The sequence below is a fragment of the Gossypium arboreum genome, chromosome 7, assembly GCF_025698485.1.
Source record: "Gossypium arboreum isolate Shixiya-1 chromosome 7, ASM2569848v2, whole genome shotgun sequence".
Lineage (NCBI taxonomy): Eukaryota > Viridiplantae > Streptophyta > Magnoliopsida > Malvales > Malvaceae > Gossypium > Gossypium arboreum.
In genome coordinates, this window is record NC_069076.1 from 72,890,560 (window position 1) to 72,910,566 (window position 20,007).

The 20,007-nt window shown below is 35.6% G+C and overlaps 2 protein-coding genes and 1 non-coding gene across 3 annotated transcripts; all 3 read right to left on the reverse strand.

Annotated features, from left to right (window-relative positions):
* Positions 1-767: 767 nt before the first annotated feature.
* Positions 768-2,542, reverse strand: LOC108483205 (uncharacterized). The gene is made up of 5 exons (XM_017786479.2): positions 2,065-2,542; positions 1,790-1,944; positions 1,632-1,698; positions 1,471-1,522; positions 768-1,377 (listed from the first exon to the last, which is right to left on the reverse strand). The coding sequence occupies exons 1-5, from the start codon at positions 2,423-2,425 to the stop codon at positions 1,284-1,286; spliced, it is 729 nt and encodes a 242-aa protein (XP_017641968.1). The 5' UTR covers positions 2,426-2,542; the 3' UTR covers positions 768-1,283.
* Positions 2,543-2,818: 276 nt separating this feature from the next.
* LOC108485722 (50S ribosomal protein L5, chloroplastic) lies at positions 2,819-4,716 on the reverse strand. Its single transcript, XM_017789602.2, has 3 exons — positions 4,342-4,716; positions 4,055-4,255; positions 2,819-3,404 (listed from the first exon to the last, which is right to left on the reverse strand). Exons 1-3 carry the CDS (start codon positions 4,600-4,602, stop codon positions 3,045-3,047), a joined length of 822 nt encoding a protein of 273 aa, XP_017645091.1. The 5' UTR covers positions 4,603-4,716; the 3' UTR covers positions 2,819-3,044.
* An 11,743-nt stretch (positions 4,717-16,459) lies between these two features.
* On the reverse strand, positions 16,460-16,566 carry LOC128295835 (small nucleolar RNA R71). The gene has a single exon (XR_008286384.1). It is a non-coding gene; the product is annotated as a small nucleolar RNA R71 (small nucleolar RNA).
* Positions 16,567-20,007: the final 3,441 nt, after the last annotated feature.

The window sequence follows — 20,007 nt, forward strand, 5'->3', positions numbered from 1 at the left end:
AGCTGGGATGCTTGTCCTCTTGGGGTCATGTTCATCAGCCGCTGGCGGATGTGACTAGTGCGATAAGCAGAGAGTACCTAAAGGATCTGTATTCATAGAACATGTTTTACATTAAGCAGAATGAATTGCCACTAATTTTGCAGCTCACGCAGTTGACTTGTGGCTCATTGACATGTCTATATTTCATCTTCCTTTTACCTATTAGTGACAGAGAGAGTGGATATGAGATCATCATGCTGCATCAGCATTATCATAATGTTTGACTACTTCAACCTCAAGGCCCAATATAACAGTAAGCTAAGCTGCCAGAGGCCCTCAAACACTTTAACCCTTCCTTCAAAAATTATATATTCACGGGTACTACTATATAAATCATGTTTAACAACCCTCTTTTTGGTTACTAAGACAATTGCATGAACCAGAATACTTAAACACAATGAAAGTAGAGGGTTTCCATCATTGATAGAAGAAAGGGGAGGTGGATTAATACTTTTTGAGTAACAAACGGATTACTTTGTTGTTTTTTAGATTTTCTAGCATGTACTATAATTAACAATGTCTTATAAATAATAATGGAAAAAGGGAGTTACCCATGAAGAAGCGTTGAAGCTCTGGAACTAAAGCGAAAGGTGGTAACCAAGAAGGGTTATATTGTTAGAAATAGGAGAAATAGACATGAACAAGCTTTATGAGGAAAAGTATGAAGAAATCTAGAAAGTGAAGAAATAGATTCAAGCTAGAAAGGGAAAAAAAAATAGAAGAGCGTATATACGTCAGCTTCCCCGTACGGAAAAATATATTGTATCAATTGTATATGTACATATACATATATGAATGCACGGGTATTGGAAGAAATTCAGTTACAAGTTCCAAGAGAAGGATCTGTTTCTTCATTATGGTTTAACCTCAGCCTTGCCGTAGCGGAAGGTTGAGACATCATCCATCAGGAATCCTTCACCTTTGATCCTTTCCCAACAAAGATTGGTGCATTCATGGCTCCATCCCTGCTGCTCATGGGAAATTATCCAGTTTTCTATGTCATGGGTAACTTGCATGATCACATCAGCTACAGTACACATGCTTTTTAAGCATATAATAATACTAGCTAACATCCTAGCTACCTTCTCCTTATATGTAGAAAAGATGCAAGCTTGCACAATTATGGCAACAACCTAGCGTTTGGATTGTTAAGGAGAGATATAAAGTACATTACTATGTCTGAGTGAGGCTCATCATGTTGAGCAGGAGGAAGATAAGCTAAGAGGTTTTCTTAAACATAGGGTTCAGCTGTTTTTTCTCTTAAGCCAGAATCCTCGAGTAGGCTTCAGAAGCTGCTTCAACAGTGCCATTTTGGGAACATTCCAGTACTCCACGTGCCTGAAATGATTCCATAAAAGGATAGGTAAGTTAGTAAGGTAAGTATAAGACAGTGAAAGTAAATATTCCCCAATTCTCCTCATTACTTGTTACCTGCATACTTTTCCAGAGCGTGCATCAAAAAAATACTCTGTATATCCAGTAGCTGCAAAGAATGTTAAAGCATTAAGCAAGCATGTGGATTCATATTGATGTGATGTCTTCAATGCCTGCGACCCGTACTGAACATGCCACCAAAAGTACCAATTACATACCAGAAAGAATAGGCCTCCAAGGAAATGACATTACACAACTAAATCGCCAGTGTCCCACTCCTTTGTTCTGCATGACAACATAAAGAAAAGTTGTTCATAGTTAGGTTACATTGATGATGGTAGCAAGTAATGACACAAGTAGTGCAAATCCCACTGACCTCGAAGTCCTCCCAGTTCATAAGTTTCATATTTGACTTCTCAATGAGAGATCCGAAGTTGGTGCAGTTCCTTTTGAAACGCCGAAGCCCTTTGAAGGAACCAGCTGGATCAGCGAACTCACAATCCTCTTCGTATGCATCAAGTGTAAGTTGCCCTGATTTCAACACAAAGATATTTATAGCTATTTCCTTCCTGGGATAATGAATGAGGGCCATCAAATTGTACAGACCAAAGTGATTTTGAGTGGATTTACTGAGCTTTGATTTTCATGTACCAGTGACAAAATATGATCTTTCAAAGTCATCTTTGATGGTTTGAACGACTGCAGTACGATCAATAGCTCCTGACCCATCTAAGCCAAGCTTAAGGTCTTTCTGGGCAGCTTCTTCAACCTTTGAGGGTGACCGGAGATAAGAAGCAGCAATACCCAAAAGCTCGGAACCATACCAGGCTGCCTTGAGAAGAACATTTTCGGGTGCAGATTCTTGTGTGGCGGTGGGTAAATTGCTCTTGGAGTTTTCTCCGTTGCATCTAATTGTGTATACGTTGCGGCCATAGTTTTGCCGGAGAAGGATGCACTGATGCTGTGACTTGACGTGGGGAACGGTGGAAGCGAAGGAAGGGATGACCGCCATTTCAGAGTTGAGGATTGGTGACTGCAAAGACTAAAAGCGGTTTCTTTTAAATATCTCGGTCCTCAGTGAACGATGGCCACAGAAACATCTCCACACAAAATTCCAGAAAATTGAGAAATAAAAGTAACATAATTACGACAGCAAGCAATGGATCCAGGGCTTGGGCTCTTGGTTTCCATATTTTCTTGGCTATATAGAACGGGCCGCAAGTTATCGAATTTTTCTTTTTGCTTGGTGCAAATTATGAAAATAATATGATCATGGCCACCAAAGCCCAATGCATGCAATTTAACATTGGATTTGAGTTAAATTTAATTGACGTTGAACCTCAGCCGAGTAACAAGGCTATAAACAGGAAGGGTACCCTGAAGTTAAGCTGAGTAGAAACTGTAATTTCGGGAACAAGAAAATTGATAAATGATAAAATCTTTTACATTGAACTCAGTAGTCAGTACAGAATCGAATCCCAGATTGGAACTACCCTAAACGATGATATATTACAACCAAATCACCTGCATTTAATCATTCTTTAGGGCATACCTTCACAAAATGATGCAATGCACAATTTAACAACAAAATGGTACAAACATCTTTTTTGCCCTTTAGCAGGAGGAAACTCTCATCTCCGGCCACCCTTGGCACCCTTGCCACCCTTCTTGTCAAAGTGGTGAGCCCTCAGCTTCTTCTTGCGCTGTTGGGCTGCAGGACCACCACCACCACCACCTTCTCTAAAAGGCATACCCATTAGGGCCAATAGCTTCTGGCCTTCCTTATCGGATTTGGCTGTTGTCGTGATGCAAATATCCATTCCTCTCGGTTTACCAAGTGCATCAAACCTGATCTCTGGGAACACACTCTGTTCACGAATTCCGACACTGTAGTTTCCATGTCCATCAAAACTATTAGGATTTAAACCCTGGAAATCCCTCGTCCTAGGAAGCCCCAAGTTAATGAGCCGATCTAGGAATGAGTACATAACCTGTCAAATTAGCCACCAACCATACAGCAAATGGTTTCAGCATTTAAATATGCAAAAGAAAAACGTAATTCTGTTAACAAGATGGCAAATCAATGCAACAAAGAGAACTAACCCTAAAGAAATAAGTTGCGAGCTCAATATTACAGCACAATGACAAGTGATTCACACAAATATACAACTGATAGAAAGACTTTAAACCACATATTTGGGTAGGTTAAGTCAAGGAGCATAGCATATTTAAGATCTCCTTTTCCTTTACTCCCCCTTACAACAGATCTGCTATGGTGGAATGTGTATTGGTCACAATCATAACAATATACATACTTTATCATCTAAAGAATTCATAATATCTTGCAGTACCAGTGTTTCTAAGCACATTTAAGCAAATGTAACATCAAATCTTTCACTGACTGTCAAAGAAGAGGATGTTGCTCTTGCCTGTTATATCTGCAATTACAATCAGCTGTGTACTACCGCTATTAGTCCATGTCAAATCCAAACTACAATTGCTTTACTGGTAATACTTCTTTTACCAAAAAGCAATGCTAATGTGGGGGGATTAGCTCAGAAGCAAAGAATTATATAGGAAAAACAAACACTGCACACAATTATACATTCAAATTTCAGTAATGGGAATAAAGTAAGTTTACATTTCCTCTAAGAGTAACGGCGATTCCAAGTGGTTGACCTTCCCGTATCTTGAAAGTAGCAATAGAATTCCTGGCTCGCGTCTTCACAGGTCTTTGCCCCGTTATCAATGCCATCTCGTTCATTGCGGCTTCCAAGCCTTTCGCGTTCTGGGCAGCATCTCCAATCCCACAATTCACCACAATCTTTTCAAGCTTTGGAACCTACTAACCCAGAATCCCCACATTCCAAAACCTTAATACATAAGAAGCAAAAAATATATAAGAAATTAAGTCCATTATTAATTTACCTGGTGAATATTGGTGTACTTGAACTCTTCTTTAAGCAAAGGAATAATTTTGTCTAGGTAAGTAGTTTTGAGACGGTAGGGTTTTTCGGCTTCCGATTTATCCACCAACACAATCTCTCCCGTTGCCCTCACCGAAACGACGCCGGCGTATCCATTTCTGGGGTTAGCGTAGGGCAGGCGCGCGGAGAATGGTGGTGCAAGGAAAGGGGAGGGGCCGTGGAACGAGGAGGATGTGGACTGTAAGAGCGAAGGAGACGCCATGAAGAAACAAGTTGGGATTGGGTTTTTCAGCTAAACGCTTATCCAGAAACCGATTACGTGTGGAGCTTCGAATGATAGAGGTTTATGCGTTCTGGAAAATGGCATGGCTATTTGATTTATTTACGAGAATGCCTCTCATTCAAGTAGTATGGTATAAACCGGATGACCCGACCCGAAGGCTCGGCCGAAATGTGAGAGAGTTTCGATAAAAATATAAGCCCCAAAAATGGGCTGGAACATAAAATAAGTCTTATTTAAAAAATGAGTCGGGCCTCTGGTAAGGTATTTTTGGCTTTGGCTTGGCCCGAATTCACTAAAAAACAAAAAAAATCTACTTTTCTTTTTATTTTTGAATGTTATTTTCATGTTGTTTTCTCCCTATTTTGTTAACATTTTACTATTATGTTGCTACTATTTTATTATTATTGTTTGTATATTGTATAAAACTTATTTTATTATTAATTTTGTTATTATTTTAGAGGCATTTGCTTGTTAAGTTGTATTTATTTTAATGTTATTTAAGTCTACATATTTTTTAAAATTTATTTTCAATTTGTTGGAAAATATTTATTTTGATTTTTTTAGTATTTTTTATCTATTATATATATTTAAAAATTATATAAAAATTAATACGAGCGGGTCATGTAGGGTCCGGATTTTAGCATATTTATCCGGGTCGGGCTTGAGCAAAATTTTAGACCCATTTTTCGGGTCAGGTCGGGCACGACACAATAAATGGGCCTGAATTTTTAGTCAAGCCCAGCTCGGCTTAGCCCATGAGCACCTCTAGTATGGTTTTTAGGTTATTTCCAAGGGCCATTATTTGGAATTGGATTGATTCATTTTTCTATGAATTAGGAGTAAACTATGAAGGTTACGTTAAAATAATTTCGATCTTATTTTTGGTAAATTTTTTTTTGTAATTTAAGTTATTCTAATTAAGATAATTATTTGAATTGGTTATTGTCGTTATAGTTCTCGTTAATCCACTAACAGAAAGATGATATGACACTTTCTTATTTTCTTTACTTTTGATTAAAGCTAGGAAACTTTTTTATAATTAGTCCAAAACACTTTTTTTTTTTTTGTTTATTTGCAACATAAAGATTTCAATGGTGGCATCATCAACATTTAAATCCTTTTTAAGAAGAAAGAATCCAATAATGGCAATGATAGACCATGACTATGGCCGCACCCTTTTCAATGAGCCTACCTGCCACAATAACATCATCGGCCACCCTACCGCCACTGACTACCACGAGTCTCATGGTCTTGCCATGACTAATGACCAAAACTCCAGTTGTTTTGTCAAGAAAGTGATCAACATTTTCCCCAGAGTATTTTCTATAACAGCTCGTTTTTGGTAAAATCGGAACAGTAGTTTTGGGACCACAAGTCTGAGGTCAAAATACTTATTTTATTATAACTTTAATGTTTACAGCATGAATATATGATGGTGTGAAAATTTTGTTAAAAAAAATTATTGTTTAAATAGTTAATTTGAGAAAAAAAATTAAATCGCATAAAATGTAAAGGTGCTATTCTATTAGCTAAAGGTGTCAAATAGCTATAGAACCTTAAATTCAAGGTCCTTAAGTAATAATTAGACCATTAACATGTTAGTGGATGATAGTGGCTTGGTAAATTTGAAATAATTAATGTTCATTAAGGTTATTTTTGTAATTTGGTTAATATAGGTTAATTAAATAAAAACAAAATGAATTTTGTTGTTCATCCTCATCTTTTAGCCGAATTTTGTAAGAAGAAAAGCCAAAGAATTAGGTTTCATTCGGCCATTGATTTATAAACTCAATTAGGTATGATTTTTGTCCCGTTTTTAATGGTTTTTATGTTTTTAAGATCGTTGCTTCATATTCTAGCTAGCCCGTACCCTAGATTTCGAAATTTTTAAAGATTTATCATGTTAAAATTGTTGAATTCTTGAGTAATTTGATGAATTATGATAGATTTAGAAGGTTTAATGTTAGATTAATAGTTTTTGTAAAGTGATTTTTGACAAAAATGTCAAAAAAAGATTAAATTGAGAAAATGTAAAATGTGGTGGTTAAAAGTGTGAATAAATTGAAAATATGGGCTGCTAGTAACATGTATTAAATTTGGCTAAGCATGCGTTTGTACTAAATTGCATGAATTTGCAATTTTATGTGATAAGGACTAAATTATGAAAATCTGAAACATTAGGGGCAAATGTATAAATTTACAACAATTTAAATTATGGGCTAATTTGAATAGACCGAATGTTGAATGTGCTAAATTTGATAATATATAGATCAAGATAAGTCGATATTGGGATTAGATCGGGGAAAAGGAAAAGTGGACGAATAGTCGATAATTTCCATTCGAGCAACTCGAGGTAAGTTCGTATAATTAGAATCAAATTTTTAAATACTTGTAAATTATTTAAAATGAAAGTATAATTGAGCAAATGATATTACTGGGTTCGAATGCCTAATTGATGATAATTATTGAATACCGAGTTCTGTTTGAACCGTAGAAAGTCATAGGATATGAGTGACATATCACTAAGGTTACTGTTTTGGTCGAGATCCTGCATGTGTTGCAGACTCACCACAGCTCGTATGAGCTTATCGATATATCAGTTCGTAAGAGTTTACTATTTTCAGCTCGTCAGAGCTTGTCATTTCAACTCAATAGAGCTTACTGTCCATTAGCTCATGAGGAGCTTATTGATCATATCTCGAAAGAGTGGAAATGATAATAAATGATTCCATGCACTTATGTGACTAACTTGTTGATGAATGCTTTTGTTTAGGTATTTGGTAATTGAATTGAGTATACCTTATTTATTATTTTGATTATGTATAAACAGTAAGTTTAATTCTAAATTATATGGGCTTATTAAGCTATAAAGCTTACTCTGTTCCTTTTTCGTATTTTATAGAGGTTCGATAGCTCGCTCGTTTCGGATAAAGTCAGAGATATGCATCACACTATCCAGTTGTCGATTGGTACTTTTGGACTCATGGATATATGTAAATATGGCATGTATAGGCTAGTTATAAAGATGATAGTTATGGTTACTTGAGCTAGTGATTCTGGTACATGTTGTGGTAGAAGGTAAAGCCATGTGATTTGGCTTAACTAGGTATAATGTTTTGGTTGCATATAAGCATTCAATATAGTATGTTTTGGCAAATAGTTAATGGAATGGAAATATGCAAATATTGTCTTGATATAAGATAGGCATATGAATAGAAAATGCTTGATTATAATTTAGGTATTTGAATACCATGTTCGGTTGGTTATATCATTTGAATATTGAGTTTAGAAATGATTTTAGTTGAATTCATTTAATATGTGTATGAAATGTTATGGATTTGTTGCCTATTAAGTTTTAAAATGTTGCAATTTATGTTTGTGCAGGTATGTAAAAATAGGGTGGCAAATTGGCTTAGTAAATAGGCTATTTTTGTCCACAAGGGCGTGTGTCTCAGTCGTGTGTGACACAAGGTTATGTTATACGGCCGTGTGTCCTCTAGTATTGAAATAAAAATCAAGTCAGTATGCTCTACACGGCCTCACACACGTGTGTGTGACTTGGCCGTATGGCATAATCAGTATAGCCTACAGGTTTGATACGGCCTAGTACACGGTCTGGCACACGAGCTTGTATGGCCATTTTTAGGGCACACGAGCTAGCCACACGGGCGTGTGTGTTGGCCGTGTGACCCAAGTCAGAGAGTTACACGGGGTCGGACATGGGCTAAGACACGACCATGTGCTCCAATTTGGAATGTCCACACGGCCTGGCCACATGGGCATGTGTCCTCTGTTTTGAGAAAAATTTTCAAAGTTTTGTGAAAGTTTCTTGAGTTACCGGTTTAGTCCCGAATCACTCCTAAAGCATGTTTAGGGCCTTGTAGGCTCGTATAATGGACAAATTGATTGAGATTGAATGATGAATGCTTGAATTGAGTAAATGTTTGCTAAATGGATGTTTAATTGTTTTGTAAGTTCGGTAATGCTCCGTAACCCTATTTCGGTGTTGAATACGGGTGAGGGGTGTTACATTTTCTTTTCCATATTTTCTTCTTGAATTGGGTTTTCACAGTCTCATTAGGATTACTAGTCACCTCTGACACTCTCTTTGTGTAAGGAATAACCACTAGCTGAGAGTTGCTAAATGCCTGATCAGGTAACTCAGATGCACTTGACCGAACGGCCAGTAAAACAATTTTGGTAGCTTTGCTATGCTTTTTTTTTTCGTTGCAGCTCAAATGTACTTAATGCCTTCAATCTCAACCGTATATGAATATCTAGACAGTCGCCCCAATACTTCATCCTTCTGGCATCGATATAATATCATTACATAATTGATCTTCAATGCATACTCCTGTAGTAGAACTTTAGTCTAGCAAATCGCACAGCCTTAGGCGATTCATTTACTTCAAATCCACCTCAGTTTGTCTAACTCTCAAAAGATGAAAATTCACAATAAAAATACATTAAGGCACTGAACTAAAGTGAAACACGAATTGAATAGAAAAATCACAAGAAAGCAATGCACACAAGGTGTTTGAGTAATTGTTCTGAAATATATTCAATAAATATGAATGAGATTAATAGAATGATTAAAAATGAAGAAGAATGTTGGAAAAAATCTAGTTTGAAAACGATTTTCTTGCACATTGGAAAGTTGCAGTTTTGAATATCGAGTCGGTTTATGATATTTATAGTAATAACCCATTTACCAAAATTACACTTGTATTTTTGACTAAACAGATCCTTGTCATTCTCGACTTTCAACCGAACAATCTTTTTTGCTATTCTCGTACCACGAACTGTTTTGAGAGTGGGTCAAACAAAATTTGAATCAAACACAGAACCAAAAATAGTTTACCTTACTTTTAGTGGGAAAGTGAATTCTTTCTCACTAGAAACCGATAGAATCGTTATTCTAAAAAATAGAATTTGTACTTAGAAAATAAATTTTCACTATTTTCAGGCAGAATAACAATATCTCAACATTGTATATTTAACCCTATCGGTTCTACTTATTTATAAGGAGAAGAGGTAAACCCTTGTTGAATTGTAGAAGTCTATTTCAATAGAAAAACGAACTCTTAATCTAACTAGGATTAGGGTGGCAAACCCTAGTTTGTTTAAACTAGGGTTTGTGGCCCCTCTCTTTAAACATGAAGGGCTTTGGACATTAACCATATTGGGCCCAATTACAAGTACTTCCTGAACTTTTAACTTAATACTTTATAATTCAATTCAATCTGATTCGATATTTGTTTTTCTATTTCTCAAAATAAACATTTTAAATTAATGTAAATTAATTAATTTCTCAATTAAATAATTTTCTCAACCCGATTTTAATTTCGTTAAAATCATGACGACTTTACCATAAAAAAATCTATGAGAAAATATATTTAAGATTTCTACATTCAATAGACTTACCATGACCAATAAATTTATTTCCATTTTTGAACTTTAATTATTTAATCAATTAAATAATAATTTGAAAAACCATAAATTCATTTTCGAGGTCATTTCCATTTAAAGAAAACCACATTTATTTCCAAATGTTTCTCATTTCTCTAGCTTTACTATTTCTATCCATTTATGTTCATTTGATTCAACATATAATTCATTTATGGTTTTATCGAGCTAACAGAGGGAACGATTGGACATAGGCGATTAGGGCTCAAATGATTTATAATTAAGTTCCAGCTTTTCGTCTATTAATTATAAATTCATTTAATAATGAAGTTATTCCACTATAGTATCCTGACTAAGCTCTCCCTAATGACATACCATTATGAAAGCAACTTGATTAGTGCTCGTCCAATGACCTTGTCATAAGAGTGTTACACTCATAGGATATTTTTAATCTCTTTGGTATAAATTTATTCTCCCAATATGATCCTATTTTATCTCATTGTAACCATTACATCTTCCTTTATGAAAAGTCAATTACTATCAAATAATAATCAAGTCGTTTATCACAAAGGCGAATGACCCGTAGCCACCTTTACTTTTCATCAACCATGTAATGTCAATGGGAGGATATCATTTACTTATATCTAGGGCTAAAATTCCACTATTGTGAATTACATTACATACTGCACAAAGCTCGATTTAGTTATGTTTAGTCATCTGTATTAGGTCTAAATGAGTCATCTAACATGATTCCTATAAATAGGAATTCTCAGAACTTAATTAATGACTTCTTCCATTATGTTTTATGTTTAATTCTAAAATTAGGTTTTTGCTTTTGTAATTTTCTTTAATTCGATTTCCAATTTCCTTCTTCAGTTACTTGTGTTCGTGTTCAGAGATTGTTAACCACTTAGCCTTATTACAAATCTTCAATTTTCTGCACTTCAATAATATTCTAAATCGATTTCTTTCTTCCTTATTTTGTATTTTAATATTGCATAAAATGTTTGAATTCAATCTAAGGATTTCTACAATTAGATTTATAACTAAGATCTAAGGGAGATTAACAAGTGGATGTGGGAGTAATTAACGACTGCTTTAGGTTTTCTTTTCGGATCAATTAGTTCAGGTTGAGAGAGCTTAAACTTTAGGCTTGACAATCCTAGAAAGTTATTTAGATAGATGAGGTTGAGAGACTATTTTATTGAGCATCGCTTAGCCTGTCTCAGTCTAAACTGTGAGGTCATGAGATAAGTAGTTGTTGCTAACTAGTTAGGTTATTTAGAGGCTGTGAGGTAATAACTAGGTTAGCTACTAACTGATTGAATAGAACTCTAGATCAAGAGTGAGCTATGAACACTAAAGCAAGTTAGTCTTCTGTTTATTCTATTGAGAGATTTATGATTGCTTGTTTTTTATTTAGAATATTTTATTTATTTTATTTCAATTTAATCTCATTACATGATTTATCGTAATATGGTTTTGAATTGATACTGCTTAGACTCATTAGCGTAGGAGTTAATCTTAATCTAATCAAGCCTCTTTTGAGTACGATCCTCAGAATACTACTGTGTTCTGTTATAACAGTCTATATTATAACCTGACCAGTATAGTTGTGGACATTGCCTAATACCACATCTTTTGTAGCAATATTCCCACTCTTGACACTCGCACGTCAAGAGGAGGTCAAGTGTCGGAGCGAATGACTCCTAGAAGATAAAGACATAGATATGACTAACTAGACTGACAGTACATCGAACATGACCCAAGTAGAATAGATCCTGAATCCGTTTATAAATTTATTCACCTGTGATGTGATAGTGTGATATACTGATCTACTGTAATTTAATAAGTCAAATTAGGCTCTCCAGTACACTAAATAATCTTATTCTTAAGCAATTTAAGTGTCTTTTAAATGTTTTTATTGATTTTTAGTTTTAAGCATTAATAAATGTTTTTTAGTTTTATATAATTTTTTAGACCCACATTAGCCAATCGTGCCATGGAGAACCTAACAAGATTGAGTGGCGTAGTTTGTCGATAATGGCCTGAACTTGAAGAAATCATTATTCAGAAGAAGGGTATTGTGATACTGAGGCGTGGAAGACGTGATACCCCTGACAGTGCTGAAGTTAGGAAAATTAAGGCCAACTCCAGTGATATCACGATATTGAGAGCCCCAAATTTCCCAAGTTAAATATTGTTTTCAGTATCGTGATACCGTTGCTTGAAGGGTGAAAAAATACAGGTGTAACACCCCTTACCTGACCCGATTGCTGGGTCTTAACAACTGAGTGGTACATTCATTGTCGTAGCTACTACTGGCAATTTCACAGTAAAAATACCATTTCACTTAATCAATCATGCAATCAATCAATAATACAACATAGAATAATATGAACATTCATATTCGAGTCTTATACGAGCATACAAATGCTTTAAAATCAACCTGATATCAAATAGGGACCTTTTTGTAATACTTTCAAAATTTTAGATCAAGTACACTATAAAAGAATCATTCAAATATTCAGTCATTTCATAAACACTTAAATATTATAACACACAATTAAGTTCGAGCCTTACTTGAGCTTACGAAAGCTCTTTTGTAGACCCGAGCATGAATTAGGACCAAATTGTAATATTTTGAAAGTTTAAGTTCCACGTTGTGACATGACCTTCTCTATGTCATGACGTCGCCAAAATAGTGAGTCAAGTCACGACGTCAGGACATCACAAACTGTTTATTAATGTTGCGACAATGGGTATTTCACATCGAGACGATGACCCTGTTTTTTTTTTTATGAAATTTGTCCATTTGGTACCTATTTCATACCAAGTCAAACCTTAAGCTTATACATATATGTGCATCTAAGCCTTTAAAAAACCTAAAGGTATTCCGAAACATTCATTTATCATTACTCAATTCAAACAATTCTAAAAACTAAAGCAACATGTCCAAAATTTTGGCATCAAAACTTATCAAAACTACTTGCTTAATTCAAACTTACCAAACATACATATACCAATGCAAATCATCATATTTTCATAGCATTATGCATCAAACCATACCATTAAATTACATTCCAACACCTTAACACACAATTTCTCAATCAACTAAACATATATATATCATTAAAGTTTTTAAGTAATCATTTCACTTGTAAACATCTAATCCTTCTCCAATTACACATTCAATCAATTTCACCAATATAACCATACTAGTTGTTTTCCAAATTTTCCAATCATAAGATCCACATGCAATATAACATATTACCAAGCTTACACACATTTATACATGCTCATGGACAAGTCCAGAATCAAACATTCAATAAGGTTCAAACCAAAATCAACCAATTAAGATAAACACTTATATCAACCCTATATGCATGCCACATAACGAAACATAAAACGATCAAAAGAGATACAAAACCGATATTATAATAGTGTGAGATTCTCGATAATTCGTTTGACACGTTCCGCAAGTTAGCCATCTACAGAGAAAGGGAAACAACGTGGTAAGCATTACAAATGCTTAGTAAGTTTACAGGTATTTAAACAACTTACTTCAAATTACAACATAATTCGATAATATACTAGCTTTACGAATTTTCCTAAACAAGGCAACCATATATCAACAAGTTGAGTATCGACATATATCACATCTTATGATAAATTAAGCATATAACATTCCCAATCACTTATAACAAACATTTATTCAATTCAATATCAATTCCATATAATTTTCTATCTATTATCAACAATACATCCAATTTTAATATAATTCTACCCACTATATCATTTCATTATTTAAATTTTGAATCAAATCCTTAATTTATCACATTTTCATATCAGCCTCCGAGCTTGGAAACACAAAAATTTATATACTTTTTCATACCCATTTTTACTTAAATTCATGCAAATCCAGTTAATTTCTTGTCAAAAAATAATTAAATATTATAAAATAATTAAATTGTGTTAAAAATATGAACATGGTGAATTTAGTTAATTTTATACTCAATTTTGATTAATTTTGACTATTTTCGACAGATTCACGCAGAGGGCGAAAATTGGCTCGGTTGACACTGCTGAAAGCACAAAACCGAGAAGCAATTTGAAGTATCGAGGCACATTAATTTCCAGCCTAAGATGGTCCAGAAATGTGTTTTAATTCATAAATTAATTAAATTTTATTTTATTTTCCATTTAAGTTGGGTTAAATAAATTATTTTTAATTAATTATGGAGAAAGGGTCCAGTTGAACTGCACCGGTCGAACCATATTGAGTGAACCGAACCAGCCACTAAATGGGCAGCCCAGAACTGTCCATAGGCTGACCCAAATTAGCATTTTAGCTGATTAAATATGCTTGCAAAAAGGCCCTTGAAGAACTTTCAAAATGCATTCAAACCCCTCCTTTAATTGTGGCTTTATGAAATTGCCCCAAGCCTAAAATAGCAAAGTTGAAACTCTCAAGTTTGCCATGTGTGTGGCCGGCCATGGGAGGTCTCTTAGGCTGATTATTTTTTCTATTTTTAGCTGCCATACTCAGCTATAAAACCCACCCCTTTCTGATCATTCAAGCCATCCCTCATTTCCTCTCTCACTTTTCCCTCATTTTTCCGTCCCATTTCCCTTATTGTTCAAGTGCCGATTTCTTCTCTTGGGAAAGAGGCTCTCATCAGCCATTTTGGAGCAGCAATTAAATGATCATAAGCCACCTTGATAGCTAAGGGCAATGAAGAACGAAGAATGGAGCAACTAGTCAAGCCACGAAGAAACACCGAATTTGCTTTTTGTTCCCTATCTCTCTAATTTTTGTTGTTTTTTTGACGAACATGTTTATGAATATTTATGCTATTGAAAAGGTTATTTTAATCAATTTAGCTTAAACTCAAGTTTGTGTTGGGTTGATTATATTCTGCCTGCTTGAATTGTTAAAATCGTGTTTATGTTGTTATAGGCCTCGGTAAGATGCTTGATTAAGTAAAATCATGCCTAAGTTATTCTTGCGTTACGACTGTGAGGTAGCTAATGAATTAATTATTTAAAGGATTACAATTGTAATTAATTGACACAATACTTAATCAGTGCATGTTTATTCTTCTAAGGTAGCTAAAGGTTAAATTAGCAATGTATTTGGCGATATTATTGCCTTGCATAACTTGCAAGATTATTGTGATTAAACTGTTTCAAGGTAGGGATGCCTTGTTACCTCACATAGTCTTTTATATGCTGATTAGATTTAATTAATCGTTTGAATTGACATAAGGATATGCAAGAGATTAGTACAGTTTAATGAGTATGTATGTGTAATAACATGTTTGCTTATTAGAATTTGTTTAGTCGGTTGAATTGACATAGGGATATGTCAAGAGATGAATGGATTTTTGTCTGTAAGTTTGCTCATAAGTTAGCAAATTATCGGGTTGCTGTGATTTTATTCGTAACCATATAAACATGAGTTTAATAATTCTGAGTTCAAGAAATATAATTAATCCAACACAAGTATGTTACCTTGATTAAATCTTATTTGAAATCGTGCATTAGAACTCCTTTGTTTTTTATTTAGTTTTTAAATAGTTTTTGACCACCCTTTTAAAACCAAATTATTTTTACCTCACCAAAGTGTTTTACAATTAATTTCATAAATAATTCTTTTTACAGTCCCTGTGGGTACGATAACTCGACATTTACTTGTCACTTTATTACTTGTTGCGATTGTGTACACTTGCACATTTTCGTCGTTCCAAGTTTTTGGCGCCGTTGCCAGGGATTGTTTTTAAAAAAAATTCATTATTTGTGAATTTGTTAGTTTTACATTTTGGTTTATTTTTCTGTTTACTTTTTAACTTAATTAATTTTTCTTTGATAATTTCAGGTGTTTATGAGTATTAACCAGATTATTGACTTACTTCCTGTAGACCCTGAGATAGAATGAACCTTTCGACAGCGAAGAAGACAAGCGAACCAGAGAAGGACTAAAGGAATGAATTTCGAGAATATGAATAAAGGAAACGGAGCAAACCTTGCTCAAAATCCTATCCTTATTGCTGACGATAGGGATAGAGCCTTAAGACAATATGCTGTGCCAGTATTTAACGATCTTAATCTGGGCATTAGGAGACTCGAAATCGAGGCACAACAATTTGAGCTGAAGCCAGTCATATTCCAGATGCTTCAGACAGTGGGCCAATTCAGTGGAATGCCTACTGAAGATCCTCATCTTCACCTAAGACTATTTGTGGAGGTGAGCGACTCTTTCAAATTAGTTGGAGTTCCTAAAGATGCATTACGATTGAAGCTGTTCCCGTACTCACCAAGGGACAGAGCTTGAGCCTGGTTGAATTCATTGCCACCAAACTTAATTTCTACATGGCAAGAGTTAGCCGGAAGATTCCTCATGAAGTATTTCCCGCCAAGCAAGAACGCTAAGTTGAGGAACGAGATCACTGCCTTCCAACAAATGGATGATGAGTCCTTGTATGAGGCATGGGAACGATACAAATAACTATTATGAAAATGCCCTCACCATGGAATTCCACATTGCATCCAACTTGAGACATTTTGTAATGGTCTTAATGCTCACATGAGGATGGTAGTGGATGCTTCTGCTAACGGTTCTCTCCTTTCTAAGTCTTATAATGAGGCTTACGAAATCATCGAGAGGATTGCCAGTAACAATTATCAATGGCCAACAAATCGAGTCGCATCAGGAAGACGAGACGCTGGAATACATGAAGTGGATGCTCTCACTTCACTTGCATCTCAAGTATCTTCAATCTCTTTAATGCTTAAGAATCTTACCACTAATGGGTCTAACAGTTTTGTAGCCTAACCACCTCACCAATTTGAGAGTATATCATGTGTTTATTGTGGGGAAGGACATTTGTTCGAAGAATGTCCATCGAACCCCGAATCCGTATATTACATGGGTAACCAGAACCAAAATCAAGGAAGGCAAGGACTGCAATCCAACTTTTATAACCCATCGTGGCGAAACCACCCGAATTTTTCTTGGAGTAACCAACGGGCTAGAACCAGTAACAACTACGCTCAACCTAGACCGACTCAGCCGCTTAGTTTTTCCCAACAAGCTCAGAAACTAGCTCAGGCTGAATCATCTAATAGCTTAGAGAATTTATTAAAGGCATAAATAGAGAAAAACGACGCCACTCTAAGGAATTTGGAGAATCAAGTGGGCTAGCTTGTTATTGAACTCAGGAACCAACCATAAGGTGCTTTACCTAGTGATACGAAGAATCCAAGAAAATCGGGGAAGGAACATTGCAAAGAGTTAACATGGAGGAGCGGAAAGATAATAGAGCCCAACACTATCAAAGCTGGAAAGGAGCTAGCTGATGCTCAAGACTCAGAGAAAGTTCAACCGAGTGTTGAAATTCCAGTTTCACAAGAACCAGAATTTGCAAAACCTGACAAGGTAATTCTAGAACTAGCTAATTTTGATCAACCAACAACTCCGTTAGATGCAGAATTGTCGTAGAAAAATAATCAACCAGTTCCAGTAAAGAAACCACCACCACCCTACCCTCAAAGACTTTAGAAGTAGAAACAGAAAATTCAATTCAAGAAATTCCTAAATGTGCTCAAGCAACTTCACATCAACATCCCGTTGGTTGAAGCACTTGAAAAAATGCCGAACTACGTCAAGTTCATGAAGGATATCCTGTCCAAAAAATGAAGACTTGGATAATCCGAGACGGTAGCTCTGACGAAGGAATACAGCGCATATCTTCAAGACAAACTACCCCCAAAGTTGAAGGATCCTGGATGTTTTACCATACCTTACAACATTGGAGCAACATATTGTGGTAAGGCACTATGTGACTTGGGTGCAAATATAAACTCGATGCCTATGTCAATATTTAGAAGGTTGGGGATAGTGGAAGTTAGACCTACTATGGTTACACTTCAACTAGCAAATCGATCCTTAGCATATCCAGAAGGAAAAATCGAGGATGTATTGGTACGTGTAGATAAATTTATCTTCCCTGTTGGTTTTGTTATCCTAGACTTTGAAGTAGACAAAGAAGTGCCAATTATCCCAGGAATACCATTCTTAGCAACTGGAAGGACCTTTATTAATGTGTAGAAGGGCGAGCTTACGATGCGTGTTCAAGATGATCAGGTAACATTTAATGTTTTTAAGTCCGCGATTTCCTGACACAATTGATGATTATTCTGCAGTATCCGTTTTAGAGGATTTAATACTGGAAAAGGAGCTCAACTATGTTGAGGATCCGTTGGAACAAATTTTGACATCAGATCCTCCAAATGATGAAGAGGGGGATGAATACTTAGCTTTGTCAGAAGCTAATCAAAGGGGGTTTAATCCACAATCCCGTTTTGAATCTTTGGAGTTAGAGAAGAGGGAGTATGCCCAACCAAAAGTGTCAATCGAGGAACCACCTAAATTAGAACTCAAGGTATTACCTTCACATTTAAAATATGTTTATTTAGGTAACGCTTCTACTTTGCCTGTGATTATTTCAGCAGAATTAACTACTGAGTAAGAAGAGAAACTCATTTCGATGTTGAAAAAATTTAAGAAGGCTATCGGATGGACCATAGCTGATATCCGCGGTATTAGTCCATCTGTATGTATGTACAAGATTATCCTGGAAGATGGCGAAAAAGAGACGATTGATGGACAACAAAGACTGAACCCCATCATGAAGGATGTGGTGAAAAAGGATATTATCATGTGGTTAGATGCGGGTATCATTTATCCCATCTCAGACAGTTCGTGGGTAAGTTCGGTCCAGTGTGTGCCAAAGAAGAGAGGTATCACAGTCGTGGAAAACGAAAATAATGAGTTGATACCAACTAGAACAGTTATGGGATGGTGGATTTGTATTGATTACCGGAGGCTGAGCAAGGCAACTAGGAAAGATCACTTTTCTTTGCCGTTCTTGGATTAAATGTTGGATAGACTCATTATTCTCGATTGATACTCGGGGTATAATCAGATTACAGTTGCACCAGTAGATCAACACAAGACAATGTTCACCAGCCCGAACGATACATTTTCATTTAGACGCATGCCATTTGGTTTATGTAATGCACCTGCTACATTTCAAAGATGTATGATGTCTATTTTTACTGACATGGTTGAGAAGTACTGGAAGTTTTTATGGATGAATTTTTAGTATTCGGAGATACTTACAATGATTGCTTAGCCAATCTAGCTAGGGTACTAAGACGATGAGAAGAAACGAACCTCGTACTTAACTGGGAGAAATGCCATTTCATGGTATGAGAAGGAATTGTTCTAGGGCATCGGATAACGAGACATGGAATCAAGGTAGACAAAGAAAAGGTAGATGTTATTGAGAATCTCCCACCTCCAACATCTGTAAAGGGTGTTAGGAGCTTTTTGGGCCACGCCGGTTTCTATCGAAGATTTATCAAGGACTTCTCCAAAATTGCTAAACCCTTGTGCAAGCTAATTGAGAAGGACACGATGTTCAAGTTCGATGATGAATGCTTAAAAGCTTTTAAGGATTTGAAGAGTCGATTAGTTACGGCACCCATAATCGTCACACCAGACTGAGATTTTCCATTTGAATTAATGTGATACAAGCGACTTCGTGATAGGCGCTGTCATAGGCCAGCGAAGGAACAAAGTTTTCCATCCAATCTACTATGCAAGCCGGACTCTTACAGGAGCTCAACTGAACTATACGGTGATAGAAAAAAAAGTTACTTGCTATTGTATTTGCTTTTGACAAGTTTTGATCTTATCTTGTAGGTACCAAAGTAACTATTTATACGGACCACTCGGCAATTAAGTGCTTACTTGCCAAGAAAGATGCTAAGCTGAGACTGATCCGATGGGTGCTTCTACTTTAAAAGTTCGATCTAGAAATTCAAGATTGGAAGGGAGTAGAAAACCAAGTAGCAGATCACTTGTCTAGATTAGAGCCGCAAGAAGGGAATTCTCCTATCATACCAATTCAG

Coding starts and splice junctions, on each gene's coding strand:
- LOC108483205 (XM_017786479.2), bottom strand. CDS start 2,425: ATGGCGGTCATCCCTTCCTTCGCTTCCACCGTTCCCCACGTCAAGTCA. Junction 1,523..1,631: donor TTGGAGGCCTATTCTTTCTG/GTATGTAATTGG, acceptor CATTCTTTGCAG/CTACTGGATATACAGAGTAT. Junction 1,378..1,470: donor CGCTCTGGAAAAGTATGCAG/GTAACAAGTAAT, acceptor GAATCATTTCAG/GCACGTGGAGTACTGGAATG.
- LOC108485722 (XM_017789602.2), bottom strand. CDS start 4,602: ATGGCGTCTCCTTCGCTCTTACAGTCCACATCCTCCTCGTTCCACGGC. Junction 4,256..4,341: donor AGTACACCAATATTCACCAG/GTAAATTAATAA, acceptor CTGGGTTAGTAG/GTTCCAAAGCTTGAAAAGAT. Junction 3,405..4,054: donor CCGTTACTCTTAGAGGAAAT/GTAAACTTACTT, acceptor CTAATTTGACAG/GTTATGTACTCATTCCTAGA.